General features: G+C 52.5%; 1 protein-coding gene across 7 annotated transcripts in view; it reads right to left on the bottom strand.

The window, feature by feature from the left end:
- Window positions 1-20,483, bottom strand: part of Anks6 (ankyrin repeat and sterile alpha motif domain containing 6) — a 41,593-nt gene that overhangs the window by 16,918 nt on the left and 4,192 nt on the right. For all 7 annotated transcript variants that reach the window (XR_015619817.1, XR_015619818.1, XR_015619819.1 and 4 more), the window contains 9 exon segments: window positions 16,782-17,284; window positions 13,814-13,858; window positions 12,629-12,833; window positions 11,385-11,491; window positions 8,504-8,655; window positions 7,182-7,380; window positions 6,439-6,488; window positions 3,347-3,550; window positions 359-512 (listed from right to left, as the gene is read on the bottom strand). Coding sequence is in view for 1 of the 7 variants with exons in the window: in NM_001015028.2 (NP_001015028.2) it covers window positions 359-512; window positions 3,347-3,550; window positions 6,439-6,488; window positions 7,182-7,380; window positions 8,504-8,655; window positions 11,385-11,491; window positions 12,629-12,833; window positions 13,814-13,858; window positions 16,782-17,284 (1,619 nt within the window). In the remaining 6 variants the exon portion in view is untranslated.

Below are 20,483 nucleotides of genomic sequence, written 5' to 3' on the forward strand. Positions count from 1 at the left end.
TTCAGAATCCTACTCTGTTCAACCAACGACAGAAGAGAAATTTCCCCAGGCTTAGCCTTCAATCAGTTTGTACATCATGAAAACCCTTGGCATTTTTCTCCATTTCTTATAACATTTTATAAGAAATAAGAAAAGCATTAGGGGCTTGACTTCTTCCTTCTCCCTCTAGCCTCATCTCGGGAAAATGAGCAAAGGCAACCCTGAATTGGTAGTTCATTAAAAAATCCCCAGCGGCACCAAGAAGGGGATGGCGTACAGCCATACAGCAGCCTCTGGTGTTGCATGTAGGCGGAGCAGGGGACAGGAGGGGACTGGCCAGGGACTCTCCCATTTTCTGGAGCGGCCTGTGACTGCTTACCTGAGCGGTTATGCAGCTCTCCCCCCAGCCTGCTCATGCTGCCCACGCCACTGGCACCCCCTGAAGAATGAGGCGAGTGGTTAAAGTTCCCGGAGCTGGCAGGGGACGTGGGGCTCCTGGAGATGCTGGGGAATTTGACTGGCCTGCCAGCAGCCTGTGAGTACAAGGTGAACCAGACAGTTAGGACAGGGCCTTTCTTCCTCACCACACAGCACAGTGGCGCAGGCGTGCCCGTCTCACTGACCCCCAGGGTCCCGTGGCAAAGAGCTTTTAATCCTATCTGCTAACAACCCATTAGCTCAGCCTGGGCCAGGGAGCACCACCCCGACACTGGCTGCTTGACTTCCATCTCTAAACCAGAGTGCCCTCCAGGAAGTGCTAAGGAAACCCCTTACGGAAAGCTGGGAAAGCCACAGTGTACCTCAGACAAGGCATGCAAGCTCACTCTAGCCACTGACTGTTGATCCACTGACTGACTCCTGCCGTCCTCTGCACTGTCCTCAGTCCTGGCCTGAGCACACTGGAAGCACTCAGAAGGAAGAAAGGCCACAACCGGCTGGATGGTGGCCTCAGACGGCAGGTGAGTGTCCTCAACCTATGAATACTGTCAAGGGCCACCACTCAGAGATACTTAGCAATGGTGTGCCTGTGCTAAGAACTTAAGGGGACAGAATCATAGAGCTGGAGAGACGGCTCAGAGGTTAGACACATTTGCTGCTCCTTCAGAGGACCCAGGTTTGGTTCCCGACACCCACATGGCGGCTCACGGTGGTCTGCAATTTTGGTTCCAGAGGATCTGATGTTCTTTTCTGGCCTGTGCAAACACTGTACACATGTGCAGGTAAAACACTCATAAACATACTAAAAATAAAATCTTCTAAAAAGAAAGAAAGGAGGGAGGGAGGGAGGGAGGAAGAGAGGGAAGAACAGAACAAGAACTTGCTTGGGTCACCTAGATGCTCCCTGAGTACACTCTCAGGCCTCCTTGGGACACAGGCAATTCTGACAAGAGAGACTGAAGAGCTGCAGCTACAACCCAGGGTGTGCCAAGAAGAGTCCACAGAAGTGTTATGTCCTTGGGAGAGATCCTCCTGCCTCTCCCATGAGCCTCTGCGGGACACAGCCCTACCCTCACATGCTTCAGCATACTTAGCACTGTAGAAAATATTCAGCCTGAGGTGAGCAGAGCAGTGAGGCCTCACCCCATCTCCCTCCTTCTTGGTGGCCTTCCCGGCTCCCAGAGCACACATTCGTCTCCTGGGTGCTCTGTGCCTGCTGTTCTATGCTCCACTAAGGAAGGGGTCAATGAGTATTTTCCGAGAGAATGGGACATGAGCACTGACATCCAGGCCCTTGGCATTAGTGACATTTTCTAGGAAAGGTAGCCATAGAAGGCATTGAGGGACGTCCTGCCTATCTGACTGTCCCACCTCACTTCACTTACCCAAGGTACCAGGATCCCATCTCTACCAGGACCTGAGAGTGCCCAGCCCTAGGATCAGTCCTGCCACACAGACGCAGTGGAAGTCCAGGTGTCTGCTGTCACTCAGCCACCAAAGCAGCAAGACCTGTCCTAAATCCTCATCTACAACCTACCCACTTACTCAACCACACTGAGGGCAGTCCACACACCCAAAGACACACACAAAGCTGGCAGCTCAGGGACCAGCCTGTCCTAAATCCTCATCTACAACCTACCCACTTACTCAACCACACTGAGGGCAGTCTACACACCCAAGGACACACACCAAGCTGGCAGCTCAGGGACCAGCCTGTCCTAAATCCTCATCTACAACCTACCCACTTACTCAACCACACTGAGGACAGTCTACACACCCAAAGACACAGACAAAGCTGGCAGCTCAGGAACCAGCCTGTCCTAAATCCTCATCTACAACCTACCCACTTACTCAACCACACTGAGGGCAGTCCACACACCCAAAGACACACACCACGCTGGCAGCTCAGGGGCCAGCCTGTCCTAAATCCTCATCTACAACCTACCCACTTACTCAACCACACTGAGGGCAGTCCACACACCCAAAGACACACACCACGCTGGCAGCTCAGGGACCAGCCAAAGGCTCCAGGTGAGAGATCTTACTGAGGTCAAAGGGACAGGTGTTTCCTCCCACAAAAGCACCAGGAGTACACACAGTGGCCCTCTAGTGTGTGTTCTTGATCACAGCCCTGAACAAGTCGAAGAGCCCCATTTCTGACCCACCCCCACCAGGCCAATGATAGACAATGATAAGTTATTTCCCAGGTCACCTCCCTGTCTGGGTCCTACGTCCCTGAAGCAGAGATGGGAGAGCTAGAGTGGGTCCTCAAACTGTGGTCCCCTGAGGGGACCCAGAGCTCTAGAGAGGACAGAGGGCCTTGCCTCCACACACGGTCCCTGCAACACTTTAACCTTCCACATTCTCAGTTCTTTGATAGGATTTAATTAGACTAAGGGACTGTACTGGCTGGTTTTGTGTGTCACCTTGACACAAGAAGTTATCACAGAGAAAGGAGCCTCAGTTGAGGAAACACCTTCCTGAGATCCAGCTGTAAGGCATTTTCTCAATTAGTGATCAACAGGGGAGACTCAGCCCAGTGTGGGTGGTGCCGTGCCTGGGCTGGAGGTCCTGGTCTGTAAGAAAGCAAGCTGAGCAATCCGGGAGAAGCAAACCAGTAAGTAATATCCCTCCACGGCCTCTGCATCAGCTCCTGCTTCCTGGCCTGCCTTGAGTTCCAGTCCTGACTTCCTTTGGTGATGAACAGCAACGTGAAAGTGTAAGCTGAATAAACCCTTTCCTCCCCAACTTGCTTCTTAGTCATGATGTTTGTGCAGGAGTAGGAACCCTGACTAAGACAAGGACATGGCTCACTTTAAAGAACAAAGCAGCTGCTGTGGCCCTGGGTCCTAGTGCCTGAGGCCCCTCTGCCAGCCACACACCCAGATCTCTGTGAGGAGTGTCACAGTCTAGCACCTGGATGACTTACACCGTCTGTGCCCACGCAGCCCACAGGGTGGGCCCTGCTGGCTCTTGGGGGCAGCACAGTCTTCATGGGGTCCGCCTTCCCATTGGGACACGTGCGGGACCTGTCGGAGCTCCACAGTTCGAAGCTGGACGGGGGCAGGAAGGGTGGGATGACGGCCTTCAGCTTGTCACTGGGGAGCCGGGGGAAGGGGGCTCCATTGCGCAGCTGAAACAGACAAGCCAGGATTAGAGGGGCCCAGAAGGCTCCCACACTGCAGAAGGCAGGCTCCCGGCACTGCAGATGATGGCGCCTCCCCACATTTCTCCACTGGCATCACAGGTGCTCTCCTCCCCGTGACCCAGTGCACTGTGGTAAGGTAAGGTGTGGATGGGGAGAGCAAACCAGAGAATAAGAGATGCTGAAGTAACGTACGTAGGATGGGCAGGAGGTAGGCATGGCTGGAGCCCAGGGGTACAGGAGGAGGTGCAGAGCCTCAAAACCAGTGTGTACCATGCTGGGATGAGCGTAAGGAACAGAGGCTGGGGGCTCCAAGCCCAACCGCACTCCCTTCCTGCTCACCACACCCTAGCCATGCCTCCACCATGAACACTTCTTCAACTGTGACATAGTTCTATGCTGTGAATCTCTACTAGGGTCAGTATAAAATCCACACCACACTGACTGCTGGATGTCCACAGCAGCATTCCAATGTCCACATTTATTTTAACTAAGGAAAGGTTGAACATGGTGCCAGATGGTCCTCCATGGGGACAGACATCCCACGGCTAACCCTGCCTGGGGGTGGGCAGGCGAGGAGGCAGGCAGCTTTGTACCACTAGCTGCAAACGTCCACGCTGGGGCCAACAGCACTATGGGCCCACAGCCATCCACCATGGGACACTGAGTGGGGCCACTGGCGCCCTCTGCTGCACACCAGCAGTGGGACAGAAGAGTGCCAGGGCTGGAGGCAAGCCTCCCAGACTCCTTCCACAGGCTAAGCTGTTTCTCTGCCAGTCTGTAAATGGGCAAACTTCCTCTATCTGACAGGAGCTGGGTGAGAAACTCAAGGCAGCCAGCCCTCTGCAGATGGGCATTTCTGTGACCCTTCTGGACGCCAGTGACTTTCATATTCTTTGCCCGAGGAACAGCCAGGAAGCCGAGGAGACAAACAGTCTAAAGATGCTCGACAGAGCTGTGAAAATTACCAAGAGCTATAGACACCCCTCCCTGCATCCGTCCCATGGGTCTCTCTCCGGTGAAGTCATTCTGTGATGGACTGCCCCGTCACACGGCTATTAAACATGATGTGGCTAAACAAGGTTTTAATGACATGGAAAAGATCATGGGAAATTGTTAATAAATCAGGTCCAACACTCTGCGGGGAAATTGTTCTCTGCAGCCCTGAGGAGGCTGGGTGAGCATGTGTACAGAGCTGAACGCCTAGGAAGTGCTGAGGTATTTGCCATTCTTAGTATAAATAACATGATTCCAAAATCTCCCATACTAAAACCGCTTAGGAAAAACCCACAGAGGATGAAAATGAAAAATGCCACCATATCACTCTGGACGTGTGATCTTGACCATCTTGGGGGCCCCTAATTACACCTGATGGAGGCAAAGTGTGGACAAAGGCAGAGACACTCTGCCTGGCAGCTCTGTACCTACCTACCCCGCCTAGGTGGGTAGGCCAGCTGCTCAGGCGCGCCTGTCCTTGACAATACTGCCCTCTGCTGGCCAGAATTAGGATCTCGGCACCAAGGTGCTCTAGTCAGGAGATTCCTGGGGCCAGAGAGCACCAAGCCCAGAGAGGTGAGGTAACACAGTCAAGGTCAGACAGCACAAGCTGAAGGTCTCCAGGGAGACAATCGCCCTTCAAAACCACCACTGTGATGATAGTCACCCCTGAGAAAGAGGCAGCTTTTCTGACAGGATCTACCTTCCCCTTCTCTTCAGCAATGACACAGCTGGTGTTTAATCGGGACCTGATCACCTGGACAGATTTCATGGGCCAGCCTTCTGCACACTGTGCTGTGCCCATGTGACTAGACTATAAACCGTCTGCCATGAGCAGAAGTGACACGTGGGGTCCTCTCCCTCCTCACTATACAAACTGAATGGTTTTCTTTCACATGACGTTCACTGTCACCACAGAGCCTCAGAGAGATCATAGATGGGAACCTCTAGAACCATAAGCTAAACAAACAAAACAACAACAACAAAAATGAAAAACCTTCCTTTTAAGTTGTACTCAAAGGGTTCTGTTTTGCAGTGGAGAATCTATCACAGGATATCATGACCAGAGCTATGAGAGCCCTCTTGCACTGTGAGGTAGCCTTGGGAACAAATGAGCAATAAGGAACTGAGGATAGAGGAACCTAGGCCTCCAACCCAGTGGAGTACCCTGCTGTTTTATTTATGCCACTGTGACTTCGGGGACCTTTTGATACTCTTAGTTTACCCTAATTCTAGGCTTACAGGTCAGGAAAATGAGGCCCTTTCTAGACAAGAAACACCCCTTCCTCCACCCCCCAACTTAACTGGATTGGTGAGTCTTCCTGTTAATGCTGGCTGCACATCAATCTCTCCCATTTAGTCCCTACAACATGTAGGCCAGGACTGAGATTCGGCACTAAGATCTGGTGATGTGGTTCCACTGGAATGGTGTTTTCTAGCATACAGTACACACGAGGGCCAGATACTGTGTGACTTAGCATGATGGATCCCCTTCATCCCAGCACTCAGGAGACAGAAGCAGCAAGATTAGAAGTTAAGTCACTCTTTGCTACACAGCAAGTGTGGGGCCACCTTGGGTTGTATGAGACCCCAGATGTTTACCAGGCTTCACTCGCAGTTCAGGGCTGGCATCTGCTATGATCCCTAGAAGCCAGTGCTTCATTTGATGGCACCCATTCTAACCATCCATCTCCCTGTGGCTACCACAGAGGCAGACGCTCACACCCTTCCTCCTCAGAATGAAGCAGCCAGGGACTGGCAGTCACACCGAGTCTAACAGAGTGGGTGGCCGTAACCAGCCCAGATCCCCTGTTCTGCTAAGGGACCACAGGCCAGGCACATCCTCTCTTGCCTTTTGTGCTTTGAGGCACCCCACTCACCATGGTCGTCAGTAACACATCGTCCTTCTCCCTTCTCGGGTTCCCAGGGCCTGCAAAACAAATGGAAAATTCCTGAAATGGCCCTCCCTGTGACCACAGCCTGCAGAGCGGCGCTGGGGGCCCCACATCCTGGAAATCCAGCTCTCCTGGGGGCTTAAATATTTAATAACAATCAGTGTTCAATACACTAACAGATGGAAGGCATTTAAAGTTCTCTCGGAGTATGTTTCCAGTCTCTGCCATGCTGGGTCAGATAGCAGCACGCCCACTCAGTAGTCTGTCTCTAACGGTGCTTCCAAAGGGGTCGATCCAGGGTGGGATTCTGACTGCCCGAGGGATCTTATCAAATCCCTTCCAGTCTGGAAATCCTTCAGCAGGATGGCAAGGTCCTTCAGTCAACTCAGTGCCCTGGTGGTGTGAGGCTCGCCACGATACTGTGACAACTCACTGTTTTCAAGTCACTTCTGGTACCACAAGCCAGTCACGCTCGATGGTGAAGACTCCAACCATCAGAGGCCGTGCCTGGCCTGTGGTCCTTAGTAGGAAGTGAAGAACCAGGCCTCGGGGCTCCAGGGCTGGTTACTGCTGCCCACTCTACACTCAGCATGACGTGTGCCTACTTCTGGTGTCTTCCAGACTAGCCACTGGTCCTGTGTCTCATCTCATGGCCTACTAGAGTCCAGGAGGTGGAACCTGGGCCTTGGTGCTCCTGCTGGAACCCACCCCGGTGCAGCCCTTCTCACCACTGTCTTTGGCTGCATGGGCTGCTTCAGGTGGCCCAAGGTGGTTAGTCCTGTCCTGGGGGGGTGCCCGCATGGTGGAGTCCAGTGCCAGCTCAGGCTCGTCAGAGAAAGGCAAAGGTTGGTTGGCAGCCAGCCCGCGTGGCAGTGTCTGCATAAGTTTGAGTTTTCGGAACCTGTTGGACATCCGGCTCCACCAGGACTGTGTGGGAGGGAAGAGACAAAAGTCAACTGTAGCCAACAACAGGACGAGCCCAGGGACAAGCCCCATACAGCATCCCCCTTCCTGGGTGTAAGGCAGCCGCTGCCAAGCAGCCACAGCACTCTTCCCAAAGACCACACTGCTCGCCAAATCCTTCCAGCCTTTCCAGGCCAGCCCTCATCTCCTTGGTGCTGTAATGCAGAGAAAACATGGAGCGGGGCAAGGAGCTGGCTGCTTGGAGCCTAACCATGAGCGAGGGACAGGCAGAAGCCACAAGGGGCGGCTCCAAAAGCCTGCTTTCTCTCCCTCACGGCCTCCCTCCACCTGCATTAGAGAAGTCCAGGAGATGACATCTCTTAGATGACGAGAATCTAAGCTGCTGTGGCTATGGCCGGTCTTCTCCCAGGGCTGAGTGTAGAACCAGGCCTGGAGCCCAGCACTCCTCAGAGTTCCCATCAACACACGAGTGGTAAGATGGGGTCACAGCCTCAGGAGACAGCACTGTAAGACCAGCTTGGGCAAGTCACAGAGAAAGGCAGGCCAGAGCAGAATGACCCCAGAGGGAATTGGTACACAAGACAACGCAGGTGTCTGGCTCTTGGGAATAAAGTAAGTTTTTAAACAAGCAGGCCGGAGTGGGGCGAGGAAAGTGAGTGACAAGAGGGACTCTGGCACTTGCAGGAAGCAGCAGAAGACCGAGGGGACCCTGAGTGGCACAGTCAGATGGAGGGCATTACAAGTCATCTCAGTCTGTTTTCAGCTTCTCCAGAAGCAGCTCCTGTGCCGGGTCAGAGAGCCGCATCCCTCAGGTAAAACAGTCACTGACTCAGTGAGTGCCTGTGCGATCTGTCTAGCTCAGGACTATATCCTGAAGGGTTAAAAAAAATTGGGGTTCTATACCACTGTCTTGATTTCTGCCTTGTCTTAAAGTTGAGGGGTGCAATTCTAGGCCCCGAATTCTTGCAAAGCTGCTAATTCAGTCACCCCAGTCTCCTTAGGTCCCCTCCTTTCCTCTGAGCTCTCCAACTCCCCTGCCAGTCACACTGACATGCCCTCCCCACAGCCCTCCCCAAAACCAGTCCAGCCCTGAACAGGAAGCAACAGCCTCGCAGCCCTTTCAAACCTTCAGGCCTCCCTTGTCGTCGGGCAGCATGGGGATGCTCCAGGGTTGCCTGGCCTTCGAGTGGAGCAGGGGTAGACGGTGGCTGGGCCGACCACCTCGGTCCTTATTCACCTGCATGCACACAGACGCTAGCAGTCGAACAAGTTCAGTGTCTGTGGGCACAAAAGGCAATGCCTGACCTGTGAGTGCATCTTCCTGGCCCTAGGGAGAGGTCCGAGTCAACCCTCATCAGCCTTAGAACTTGGTCCTGCAACAACAGCAAGGCAGGCAGAACCCCGAGTCCCCAGTTCAACCTCTTCACTTCTCTCTATTTGATGTTCTTAGAGGCCCCCTCCCTTCCGGAAGGCAGGGTGTTGAAAGGCGTGAGATCGCAGCCAGACTACAGCAGTTCCTATTCTGTCTCTGTCCCACCCTACATAATGGCAGGTCAATTACAGTCCCTCTGTAAGGTTCACAAGGAGCTAGCATTAACCCCAGCCCATAAATGTGTCTTGAGGATTTCAAGAGGATTCCTCGGGAGCTCAAGGTACTGGCACTCAGTATGTGCTTAAGAGTGTTTTAAATCACATTAGCTCTTCCTGCAAGCGCCCAGGGCAAACCTGTGAAAATGGTTCGCTAGTCTCTTGACCCAGAAAACCCTAAGAAATCATGCAAATCAAGAGGTTCAGGTCTTCATGCTCACTTTAATTACACTTGTGAAACTGCCGGGGCCATCAGAGGTATGCATATCTGAAAAGCCACCAGGCACCCCGAGAATGTCGCTAAAGAATCAGCGTGTGCCATTTCTGTGGTATAATGGGGGAGCTGGTAGGAGTGCCCAGGGCAAATGGTAAGGCTGGGCACTGTACTTATGGCCAAAACAGTGCTCATTTTTCCTATATGTGCTTAAAGGCTCAGAGGGTGATGCCAAACTTAAGGTTTAGATGTGGATTCTCCATCACTGAACATCTCCAGGTAACCAAGCTCCCACAAGGCGCAGCTGAAGCTCTTGGGGTCAGGTTAACCCACGGGCGTTTGCCCGTGCCTCTCTGAGACGACCTCACTGAAAAGGAACGCACTGTCTCTGAAGAGGAGGCCGCATTGAAGCAAACCACATTACAGGGGAAACTGCACTTTTGGCACTGGAAAAAAACCTCACCATAAAATAAATGCAAATAAAAAATGTTTTAAATGTGCTATTAGTTATTGTGAACTCTACTAGGCTGTTTAGAAAGCGTGTTGGACAAGACTGGGAAGATCTCAGAGATCCTGGGTTTGGGAAGGCACCATGTGCAGTGGGGATTCATGGGTCAGATCCCCACAGGGGACACCTGGATTCACTTGAAACCCCTCTACCTGTCCGTATGTTCAATGCCTTTAGGATAAGGCGGTAAACAGAAAAGGCAGAGAAAGCCCCAACTCTAAGCGTTCAATAGTAGGCAGGTCTCTGCAGTAAATTTTTGGATAAAAGTTTTACTTAAAAACCAAGGGGCTGGAAAGACGGCTCGGCAGTTAAGAGTGTTAACTGCTGGGTTCAGTTCCACACCCATTCTTAGTGCTTCAGAGATTTTTTTTTTTTATCCCCATCCCATACCCACTTTAGAGATTTTTTTTTTTATGGTTAGAAAAAATGTTTATAGAGTGGCTTGCCTGTATGTACAAGCTGTACGTCACATACATGCAGTACCCATGAAGGCCAGATAGAACACTGGATCTCCTGAAACAGGAGCTACAGCCTGATACGAACTGCCCTGTAGGTGCTGGGAACTGAACCCGGCAGTTAACAGTGACTTTAAACTCAGCATCCACAATCCCAGTAGACAGGAGGCTGAGTTTAAAGTCAGCCTCAACAATACAGTGAGACCCTGTCTTGGGGAAAAAGGGAGGAGGAGGGGGAGGAGGAAAGGGAGGAGGAAGAGAATAGGAGGAGGGAGGAGAGTAGGAGGAGGGGGCAAAGGAATAGGAGGGGGAAGAAGGAGGAGGGAAAGGAGGAGAGGAGGAGGAGGGAAGGAGGAAGGCAGGGGAGGAGGGGAAGAGGAAGGGAGGGGAGGAGGGGAGGAGGAAGGGAGGGGAGTAGGAAGAAGAGGGGAGAAGGAAGAGGGTAGGAGGAGGAAGGAGAGTAGGAAGGGGAAAGGAGGAGGGGAGAGGAAGGAGGAGAGGAGGAGGAAGAAGGGAGGAATGGAGGAGGGGAGGGGGAAAGGAAGAGGCCAGGGTGTGCAGATGTTCAGAGGGCAACAGCACCTGCTACCAAGCCTGGCAAGCAGAGCACAGTGCCCAAACCCACATGGTGGAGGAAGAAAACGTCTACAAGCCATCCCCTGACCTCATTTACACCCTGCCATGTACAAAGCAAATGTACAGAATCTCCATTCTCACAACATGGGGCTGGGAATCCAGCCCAGGCTCAAAGCCCATGTATGACTCAGGAGGCCTCTGAACTCCTCCATCTCTAGACTGAACCTCTAGGGTAATCAAGAGAGTGATATGTCAGAGATGCAGCCCCTTTTTGGAGGCCCTGGACCTTAGGAAAAGGGCCAGTCAGAGCAGGGGAGGCATGGAGGGGGACAGCAGGGCCAACAACCACCAGAGAAGAATGGGCCTCCTTCTCCACTCAGCTTTCCCTGTCACAGGCCCTTGATGTTTCCTGCAAAGTCACTTAGTATCTCTGACTGTGACCACAGGATGGTTCTAGGTCCTGACGGCCTGCAAAATCGCATGCCCTTGTCTGCCCTGTCTCTCCAACTCTGGGATTGCTAGTGCTGGAAGAAGGCTAGCGTAGAGACCCAAAAGCGTGGTGTGGGCCCTTGATCCCTGAGACAGACTTCTAAGAATCAGCAGACTCCACAGTGAAGGGAGGTGGGCTCTGGTGCCCGGGGGAGGAAGGGTGTGGAGGCTGACTCACCAGGATCATTCAGCAGCATTACCAGGTCGAAGGCCGTGTATCCGTTTTTGGCTCGAAGAGTAACATCAGCCCCTTGATTTAGCAGATACTTTACAATTTCTTTATTTCTGGGGAGCAAAGAGGCACGCAGTTAGACTCCTTACTCTCATGTGGGGATTGATCACCCTACAGCCCATATGCAAAGGCTTGGTCACAGGAAGGTGCTGTGGGCTATCAGAGGGGGGCCTTACGGAGGTCGCTGTGTATGTGCCCTCAGGGCGGGTTAGGGGCCTCTGGCTCTGCCTCCTGGATTAAGCACTTTCTTAGACACTTGCCCTCTGCCCGTGCCGTGGATACTTTCCCCAGAGGTTGGAAGCCTCAGGACTGCTCTATCTCGAATAGCAACCTGCAGAACCATGAGCCAAACTAAACCTTTTCTTTATAAATTAACCGCCTTGGGCATTTTGTTAAGAGTGACAGAAAACTGGCTAATCCAGCAAGTGACAGGGAAAAGTGTGGCTATGTTCCCGGACAACAAGGCTGCCAACATTAACCGGGGCACACAGCCTTCCAGTGTTTAAGCGGGACGTGGCCCATCACAGCCTGTCACTCAGCAGGTCAGGGGCGAATGTGCTTCCCATCAGTCCTACTGTTCCTCCCTAATGACAATACAATCCCAGAGCAAAGCGCTCAGCCACCACACCTACCTGTCCACAGAGCTTTCTGGCAGGGTCAAGGATCTGAGGCTCATCGGATAAGAGAACCGATGCAGGAGTGTGACATGGTTGGCTGAACCAGGCAAGGGGAGACCCAGAGGGGCCTGCAGAAGTGACAGCCCACTTAGCTGGGATGATCACATTACTTTAAAGGGGAAGGTCAAGATGACCGCCAGTGTGAGCTCATGAAAGCCCAGGTATTTGTGGCCACTGCTCAGATCATGGAAGGGATGCTTAATGGAGGTCTCTGATCCATCATGTGAAAATGCCAAATGACCAATCATGGTTAAGCTGGAAACAAACGGGAAATTAATCTTTCTGCCTAACGTGCACCCGCTGTATGGGTTTATACAGCCAGGGCAGGGTGGCATGTGCCCTGGATAAGACAGAGGCTGGCCGAATGGAGCCCACGTTCATTCTATCTTTTTGCAGGCCTCAATGTCCTCACAGCCCTGGGCTGGCTACAGGTGGCATCCTGGGTCAGAACACCCCAGGCCCCAGCCAGAGCACTTGCTTGGCCTCATGCGGAAGGGGGTGGGAGACACAGACCCATGGTAGGTGGCCTGCATGAGGGCCGTCCAGCCATGCACGCTGTCCTGCTTGTTCATGTCTGCATGCTTCTCTACCAGCAGCTGTACCAGGGGCAACTGTCCCGTGACAGCAGCCAGCATCAGTGGGGTCGCCCCGTCCCCGTTGACCAGGTTCACGTGGTTGGGGTCTTCGTCAGCAATCTCCTTGACCAGCTGGAAGTTTCCTGCAAACGGCAGGAGTCCAGGTGATGCACAGCCCCTGGCACCACAAGGTCATTTATTCAGTTGTCTCTCGTAATGAACAATGGCTCACTCTGCCTCTACTATGGTCACGGGGCCAGTAAGGTGGGTGGGTCAAAAGGAGCCCTACTCAGATCCCTCTACCTATGACAGATGGATGAACAAACGCAGGTGCTATCTGTGTCTCAGAGAGTAGGGAGAGTGAGGAAGGGCCACAGGACTGAAGAGAGAAAATAAGGGTCTAGATGGTGAACGGGAATCCAGGAGGGCTGCCCGAAGGTGGTGTCTGCATCAAGAGGAAATCCTGGAACTTGGGAGATGGATGGGTAAAAGTGCTACCCATGAAAGCTTTAGGACTTGAGTTTGAATCTCCAGATCCCACATGAAAGACAGACATGGCATGTAGTGTAGGTGTCTATAATCTGAGCGTTCCTACCGGCGGGTAGGAGACAGGAGAATAAATACCAGCAGCTTGCTGGCCTGGCTCTGGGTGGATGGTAAGAAAAGAAGGTGAGCAATGGTGAACCTGATCTCTGACCTCCGCATGATGGAGTGCCACACAAGTGCCTCTTCCTCCCCCTCCCCACCCCCCACCCCCACACACATGCACGCACACAGGCAGATGGAAACTCTGGGCTAAAGAGTCTTTCAGTCATAACAAAACTGGGGCTCGCAGAAAGAGCCAGGTACATCTAGCTGGTGGGATGGTAGGGACTGGGAGAGTGCTCTAGAGCCTGTGCACAGAACACTAATAAATTACAGGCCTCCGGGGCCCACCCTCCCCTGGTGAGAGTAAATTATAACATCACAGAAGTTAAAAAAATATTTTTAAATAAAAGCGAACAACAAAACCACATTTCTTTATCGGATTCCTTGTGCCGGTGGTGAAACGGTGAGACAGGCAGGCTGGAGGGAGGGCGGGGCTTGGGCTCGGCAACATCCAGAAGCTCTCTGAAGCACTTACCCATCTTCAGGGCGTGGAAAATATCAGGTCGCCTCTTCTCCTCATCTGGGTAAACAGAGATTTCCAGAATCAACCAAGGAGAAGTTTTAACAGAACTCTAAAGCCACAGGGGGTCAGAGCGCAGGCTAGCTTTAAAAATCATGGGGCAGAAGCTGGGAGCAGGGGACTATGTGACAGCCCTCCTGGGTAGCTGTCACCTCAGACTTCTGCAAACATTGTGGGGTGTATTTACCTAGGTTAATCAAAAGTATGGCCTTGGAAAAAGTTCACTCTATAAAAATTTGAAAAAGAAACTTCTAAAATCTAACTACAATGAGCTAAGTATGAGGTCAGAGAACCCTGTGACACTGAACCACTGAGCTCTGGAAGTAATGACTGTGGCCCCCAGAAAAGCCAACGACATCTGTCCTTTCCTTCCAGACACTAAGGACTTGAGTGGGGTGCCCCACCAGTCTGTGGACTACTGTCTAGCCAACCGTCCATCAGACATGTTCACACTGGCTCTGACCCTTGACCTGGTGCTGTGACTCCATGCCCACCAGTGCACGCCCCTCCCTCCCTCCACAGGCTCATACCACACTTGGCCCAGCAGCTGCCCACAATCAGACCTTCCCTAAAGCCAGTCAGCATGCTGGGCTTCAGGGGCAGGACTCCTGCACCTTCCTGAACTCCATGAGGGACACCTCTGGCTCTGGGCTGCCTGGGAGGAGCAGTGAGTGACCTCCATGTGAGCTAGCATGCATGTTTCTAGACAGGCTGTCCCATTAACATCAGCATCTGTGCCACGGAGTTGTCCCAAGGAGCAGCAGGTGGCGTAGGAAGGAGGTGCTTCAGAAAGATGGAGCCTATAGAGTACCACTGTGCTAACTGGCCCAGCAGCCACCCCAGCCAAGCTGCATGGAGTAACTCCGTGACTCTCAATATCAAGAACAGCAGGGCCACAGAACAACAGGGCTAATTTTGCCTGTGAAATATCATGACACCACACTGTAGTCACCCAAAAAGCACCTCTGGGGGCTGGAGAGAAGGTTAAGCAGTTGAGCACTGGTTACTTTCCCAGAGGTACACAAGGACCCACATGGTGACATGGTGCAGGGGATCTGGTGCCCTCTTCTGGCTTCCTAGGGCACCAGGCACACATGCAGTACACAGATATTCATGTAGGCAATACACCATATGCATAAAATAAAATTTGTAAAACTGTAAGTGCCTTTAATTGCTTACAAGCTTGGTTTGCTGGGCCCAGGGCTTTCTGAGAGACAGGAATGTCACCACTCTTACTGCTGGATGCTAAGCAGTCACCTGGTACACTGAGTCACTGTCAGTGCAGCCTGGCTCCTGAGGCTGGGGCAGCTGATAAGCCACTGCCCGGTGGGGACTTTCTTCACTCTGGGCTTTAGTGGTGTTGTCCAGGGACTCCACCATATCCCAAGGATAGGAGACCTGCCCCAATCTCCACACAGCAGGAAGACAGAAGAATGTCACAGTCCCTGGGCAGCTTTGGTTGGAGTGAGAAAGAACACGGAAAGGCCAAGGTCTTGTGCAGGTGGATTTCCTGCATTTCCAGGGAAGAATGGTGTGTGTGTGTGTGTGTGTGTGTGTGTGTGTGTGTGTGTGTACTGCTGATGACTTAAGAACCTTTGTAATAACAGTCAATCGTGCAGCTTTCACAACTGTGGTGGCCCTCCCAGTGGTTAGGACACTTGCTGGATTTCTGAGGTCCACTCATGGTTACCTTCCCTGGACCTCCATCCCTGCCATTTCACAATGCTGGACACGGCCACTCTGGCTCTCTTCATCTCGTTCTCTCACAGCACTAACCTCTCTCGCACGGTCATTTATTTCCTATTTATGACTTGCCTTCCCCGACCAAGGCCACTGTCCTCCATTGTGGGGATCTGGGTCTCAACTGTTTGCTGAAAAGTGTTGGGTGCTTTGAAGGGTGCCCGGAACCCAGCAGGCACCCCACGAACACTAGCAAAGGAACTGGACTTCCATTGCTGGGAGCTACACACCTGGCACTGGGACAGATACTTCAAAGTACAGCTGCCAAGACCCTGGCAACAGAAACGTATCTCTACTTCGTGAGACCAGATGCTAGGATTCCCAGGAAGCCACAGCCGTGCTAGTGGTCACATGGCCTGAGTGGGCAAAGTGAGGCTCAAGCCAACTGTAGCCTGCTTTGCTGGGGCCCAGGCCGTGTGCAACACTGTAGAGCACAGGTTCCAAAATGCACCGTGCTATGTAACCACTTCACGAAGAGCAGCCACCCCTAAGACCAGCAGCAAAGAAACGTGTCAACTGCCAGAGAAACCCAAACTCGGAAGGGACCTACTGCACACTCGCTATGAGTGAACTGGTCCTTAGGGACTGAAGGCCAGCACCTTCCAGAACAAACCTAGGCTTGCGACCAACCTGTCCCGAGTTTATCTCTGCGCTCAGCACAGGGCCACACCCACTCATTTACATTCTAAATATGGCCGCTTTCACTCTAGCAAGGGTCAATAACAATCACTGCGTCAGCACCTACATAGCCCAGGAAGCCTAAATATTCATTATCTGTCCTTTTACAGAGAAAACTATGCTCGTCTCTGTTCTAGAAGGATCCTAGGACCACATACATCAGAGTCAGTTGAGAGAGGAAAGTCAGTAGGGAGGAAAGGCCTCACCTTACAAGTTCATAGGCGCTATTTACCCCAGAGTACCTGGTCATGTTAGCAAATGTGTGTAGCCAGCACTCATGGGGACTCTATAGCTCAAAGCTCATGGCCTTCATGTCAAGACTCCTGCACACTTTTTTGGTTTGGCAAACCTTGGCTTGTGCAACCTAAACAATTCTCTACGAGACCGTGGCAGGGACCAGGGTGGTGGGGAGGTTGAGTTTTGGGGGGAGTGATGGATGATGGGAGGGTGGGGGTAGGAAGAAGAGAGTGGGGGAGGCAGTGGCAGGGAAGTGAGGTGGTCTGACCTGTTTTCGGCCTGACAGTGGTCAGTGGGTCCAGGTAGTCGGCTAGATCCCTGTGTTTTCGGTCAAGGGCAACCTCGAAGGCTGTCTTCTCCAGCACGCCGAGGTGGTCGGGGTTGGCTCCCTTCTCGACCAGCTGCTGCACCACACTGAGCTTCCCAAGGAGGGCTGCCAGCATCAGAGGGCTCCAGCCCACAGTCCGGGCTGTGTGGTTGGGGTCCGCACCCCACTCCATCAGCAGGCGTACGACGGCCTCATGCCCATGCTGGACGGCAGCCATCAGGGCTGTGATGCCCAGCAGTTCGTCCCTGCTGCCTCCCGATGCTGTTGACTCTCCAGAAGGGTTACGATGGTTCACAGTGGCGCCTGCCTCGAGCAGCAGTTTCACCACACCCAGGTGGCCCCCTCGGGAAGCCACAGTGAGCACACTGGCACCCAGCCGATTCTGAGCGTTGACATCAGCTCCATGATCCAAAAGGAGGTGTGCCACGCTCGCATGCCCACACCTGCCGGAAAGATGGCGTCCGGTGACAATAAACAGAAAACACTGACAAGCCAACAGCTCTAGTAACCCTCGCTATGTCAACTACTGCAGGCACAGAGGCTGTTCAGAAGGAACAATCTCGGCCTGGTGTCAGGTACCAGGCTGGCCCCGAGTAACCATCCTCATCTGATGAGAGAAGCCATGACCAGGTTGGAACCTGGTCTCTCCTCCACGTGATGTTGAGCAAGAATTTGTTTGTGCCTTCACTTCCTGATCTGTAAAATGGGGCTATAACCATACCCCCGTGAGGGGTTAACTGAGGCTTACTGAGCATATATACAAAGTAAGTAGGCACTCAGTGTCAGCTATGCTAATCACCATGCCTTTTCCATTCTACAACCTGCCACGCCCAGCTGCCTGACTAAGGGTCATCTGGGATAAAACATGGCTGGGCCTGCAGATGCGCACCCTTAATCCCAGCACTCAGGAGGCAGGGGCAGGAGGAGCTCTATGAGTCTGCCCACAGTTAGACCCCTGACACCCAAACCTGAAAGAAAAGAAACCCAATTCCAAGTCAGTAAAATGTTTGCCTGGCAATCATAATAAGGAGGATTTGGGAAGCTACTTTAAAATGCCAAGCACAGGAAGGCAGAGACAGGGGCATCCCTCAAACAAGCTGACCAGCTAGACTACATCAGCAAGCTCTGGGCTCAACTGAGGCCCTGCCTCAATGAATCCTGTGGAGAGTAATCAAGGAAAACTCCTTACACAGGCCTCAAGTCACCACACGTGTGTTCACACGTGTACCCATATACACGTAAACATGCACATGTGTGTACACACACTGACGATAAACAGACATGGCAGTGCGCATATACAATCCCAGCAGCGGAGGTGTTAAAACGAGTGGATCGATGTAACCTGCTTGCCTGCTTTCCATGTTCCAGACCCACGAGAACCTAGATTTGATGCCCAGTACCTACATAGTGGATCACAGCCACCCCAATTCTATCTCTAGGGTCTTCTGAATGCAGTGGGTACGAGACATCATATATGTGTGCACACAGATGCAGGCAAAACAGCATACACATAAAACAGAAGAAGTTAATTTAAAATTTAAACACACACACACACACACACACACACACACACACACACACACACACACACTGAGGTCTGAATCCATCGGCCGATACCACTTCCCCCCACCCCCAAGTCCCTCTAAGTTTTCGGTACTCTGAGTTGTGGCCTGCTAGGCTGTCTCTGCCAGTGCTCTGATTCACTCATAGGCAAGGCCCTTGTGGTGATTCATTTTTACCCTCCTCAGCCCCCACCTTCCCAGTACATCCCAGCAAGGCGCTGCCCTGGGCAAAAGGACTCTGGCACCTCCACGGAGGCCTACTGCCACCTGCTGGCAGGAATGTTCCCTGCAGGTGGCTATGAACCTGGCTCATATAGATGGGTCTTTCTCAAAGAAGCTCCAGTTATGGCTGTATTAGGGTCCAAAGAAGACAGACAGATGGGCTCCTGCCAACTCCCTGACTCCAGGAGGACAGATGCTGCTTCTCAGTGGGCAGACTTATGTTTTGAGGTGTTGTGAGGTCTCAGAGTGGAGAGTGTCCAAGCTAGAGAAGGTTCCTCCTGGCTAAGAGGAAACAAAGACAAACCCAGGGAAGAGAGTGTTAGAAGACCGCAGGGCAGTGGTCAGCTTGGAGGCCGAGTTGTTGCTCAGCCCTTCGTTTTGGAAGTGGATTTTGTGCCTCAGCTAAAGCTAGGGGCTTCCTCCCCGTGAAGGAGGCAGGCCCAGGGCTGAACTCTGGTCTGAGGCACCAGCTGAACATAAAATACCTTCTGGGCTGTGAACCTTGACACACCAGGCTGCCTCCTGCAGGGTGCAAATGAGAACTTGGTGACCTGGGCCCCCAGTCCAAGGCAGGATGGGGGCCTCTTCTCCAGAGCAGAGAAGTGAGTCTGAGGAAACACTGCCTGCAGAAATTGCCAATTCAAGGTCTTCCCTCCTGCCCATCCTCCAGACAGCCCACAGACCTAAACCTCAAGGTCCCTCCCACCTGCCCAGAGTCAGGAGGGGTGGCCTGCACTGCTCATATTTCCCAGCCCCTTCCGCACCTTCCTGCCCTCCTTCCATGCACTCCGCCATGAGTGTGACTCCCACTCTTCTACCTTTCGGTCCTACCAAGCAAAGTGCTGAGCCTCTGAGCTGCTCAGGGCCTCAGGGTCGGCTCCCATCTTGCCAACTCTGAGCAGTTTCCTGGGCTCCCTTCCAAGGATCCCCCAGTCTGCAGCTTCCCTCTGTCTAAACCTGAACCCTCTTCCAAACACTGTTTCTTGCCTACCTGATTGTGGCTAAAGACAGGGTTAGGGAACGTCCCTGGCCACTAACACGAGAGATGGCCCGTGTTCGAGTTCAGTATATTCTGCCTCATGAATTAAGACACGGATGCACGGCACTGATGACAGGGGAGGGGAGACAGAAAGGAACCAGGAGTTGCTTCGGCCTCCCCTGCAGTAGAGTTGAGTTAAAAAGCTCCCATCGGTTTGGGGAGCACAAAATAAACTCTAGTGTAATCTCTAACTGCAGATTACAGGGTACTTTCGGATTCTTATCTCATCTGAAATCCCGGAGATGTACACAGTGCCTCCCACTTCACAGATAAGGAGGCAGCAGAGTGGAGCAGAGAGCAATTAATCTCAATTTGAAAGTGACAGGATCCAAACCATCCCCAAGCATTTCAAATTGCAGCTCCCCCAGCCTGCCCCGTTCCGACAGAGGAAGCAACGGGCTGGATTCTAGCAGAAATACTGAATTTTGCAATGTTTTCTGAACTCTCAGGTAGCTCCAGAGAGCATTCAATTAGGCTGAAAAATATAAAATGATCCAACGGAGCCCAAGATAATTTTGCTGGAATTCATTTTCTAATAGGTAATTACTGGAAATGGGGCTGCTGGGGGCTTCTGAGCAGGTGCTGAGGCTGCCAATTAATTTCAGCAATTAACACCTGTGCTTTAAGGGCTGGCACACGAGCCTGCCACTCAGAGCACCTGGCACGAGTCGGGTAAAGGCAGAAGTGGATGGAAGCTGTCCCCTGCTCAGAATCACTATCAGGTCCCAAAGGGGATTGTCAGTTGCTGGACTCACAGCTCTTGAGCCACCCATCAGTCTGAGTGTGAATCCTACTCTGTCACTCAACTAGGTTATGTAA

The sequence above is a fragment of the Rattus norvegicus genome, chromosome 5, assembly GCF_021556685.1.
Source record: "Rattus norvegicus strain SHRSP/BbbUtx chromosome 5, alternate assembly SHRSP_T2T, whole genome shotgun sequence".
Classification (NCBI taxonomy): domain Eukaryota; kingdom Metazoa; phylum Chordata; class Mammalia; order Rodentia; family Muridae; genus Rattus; species Rattus norvegicus.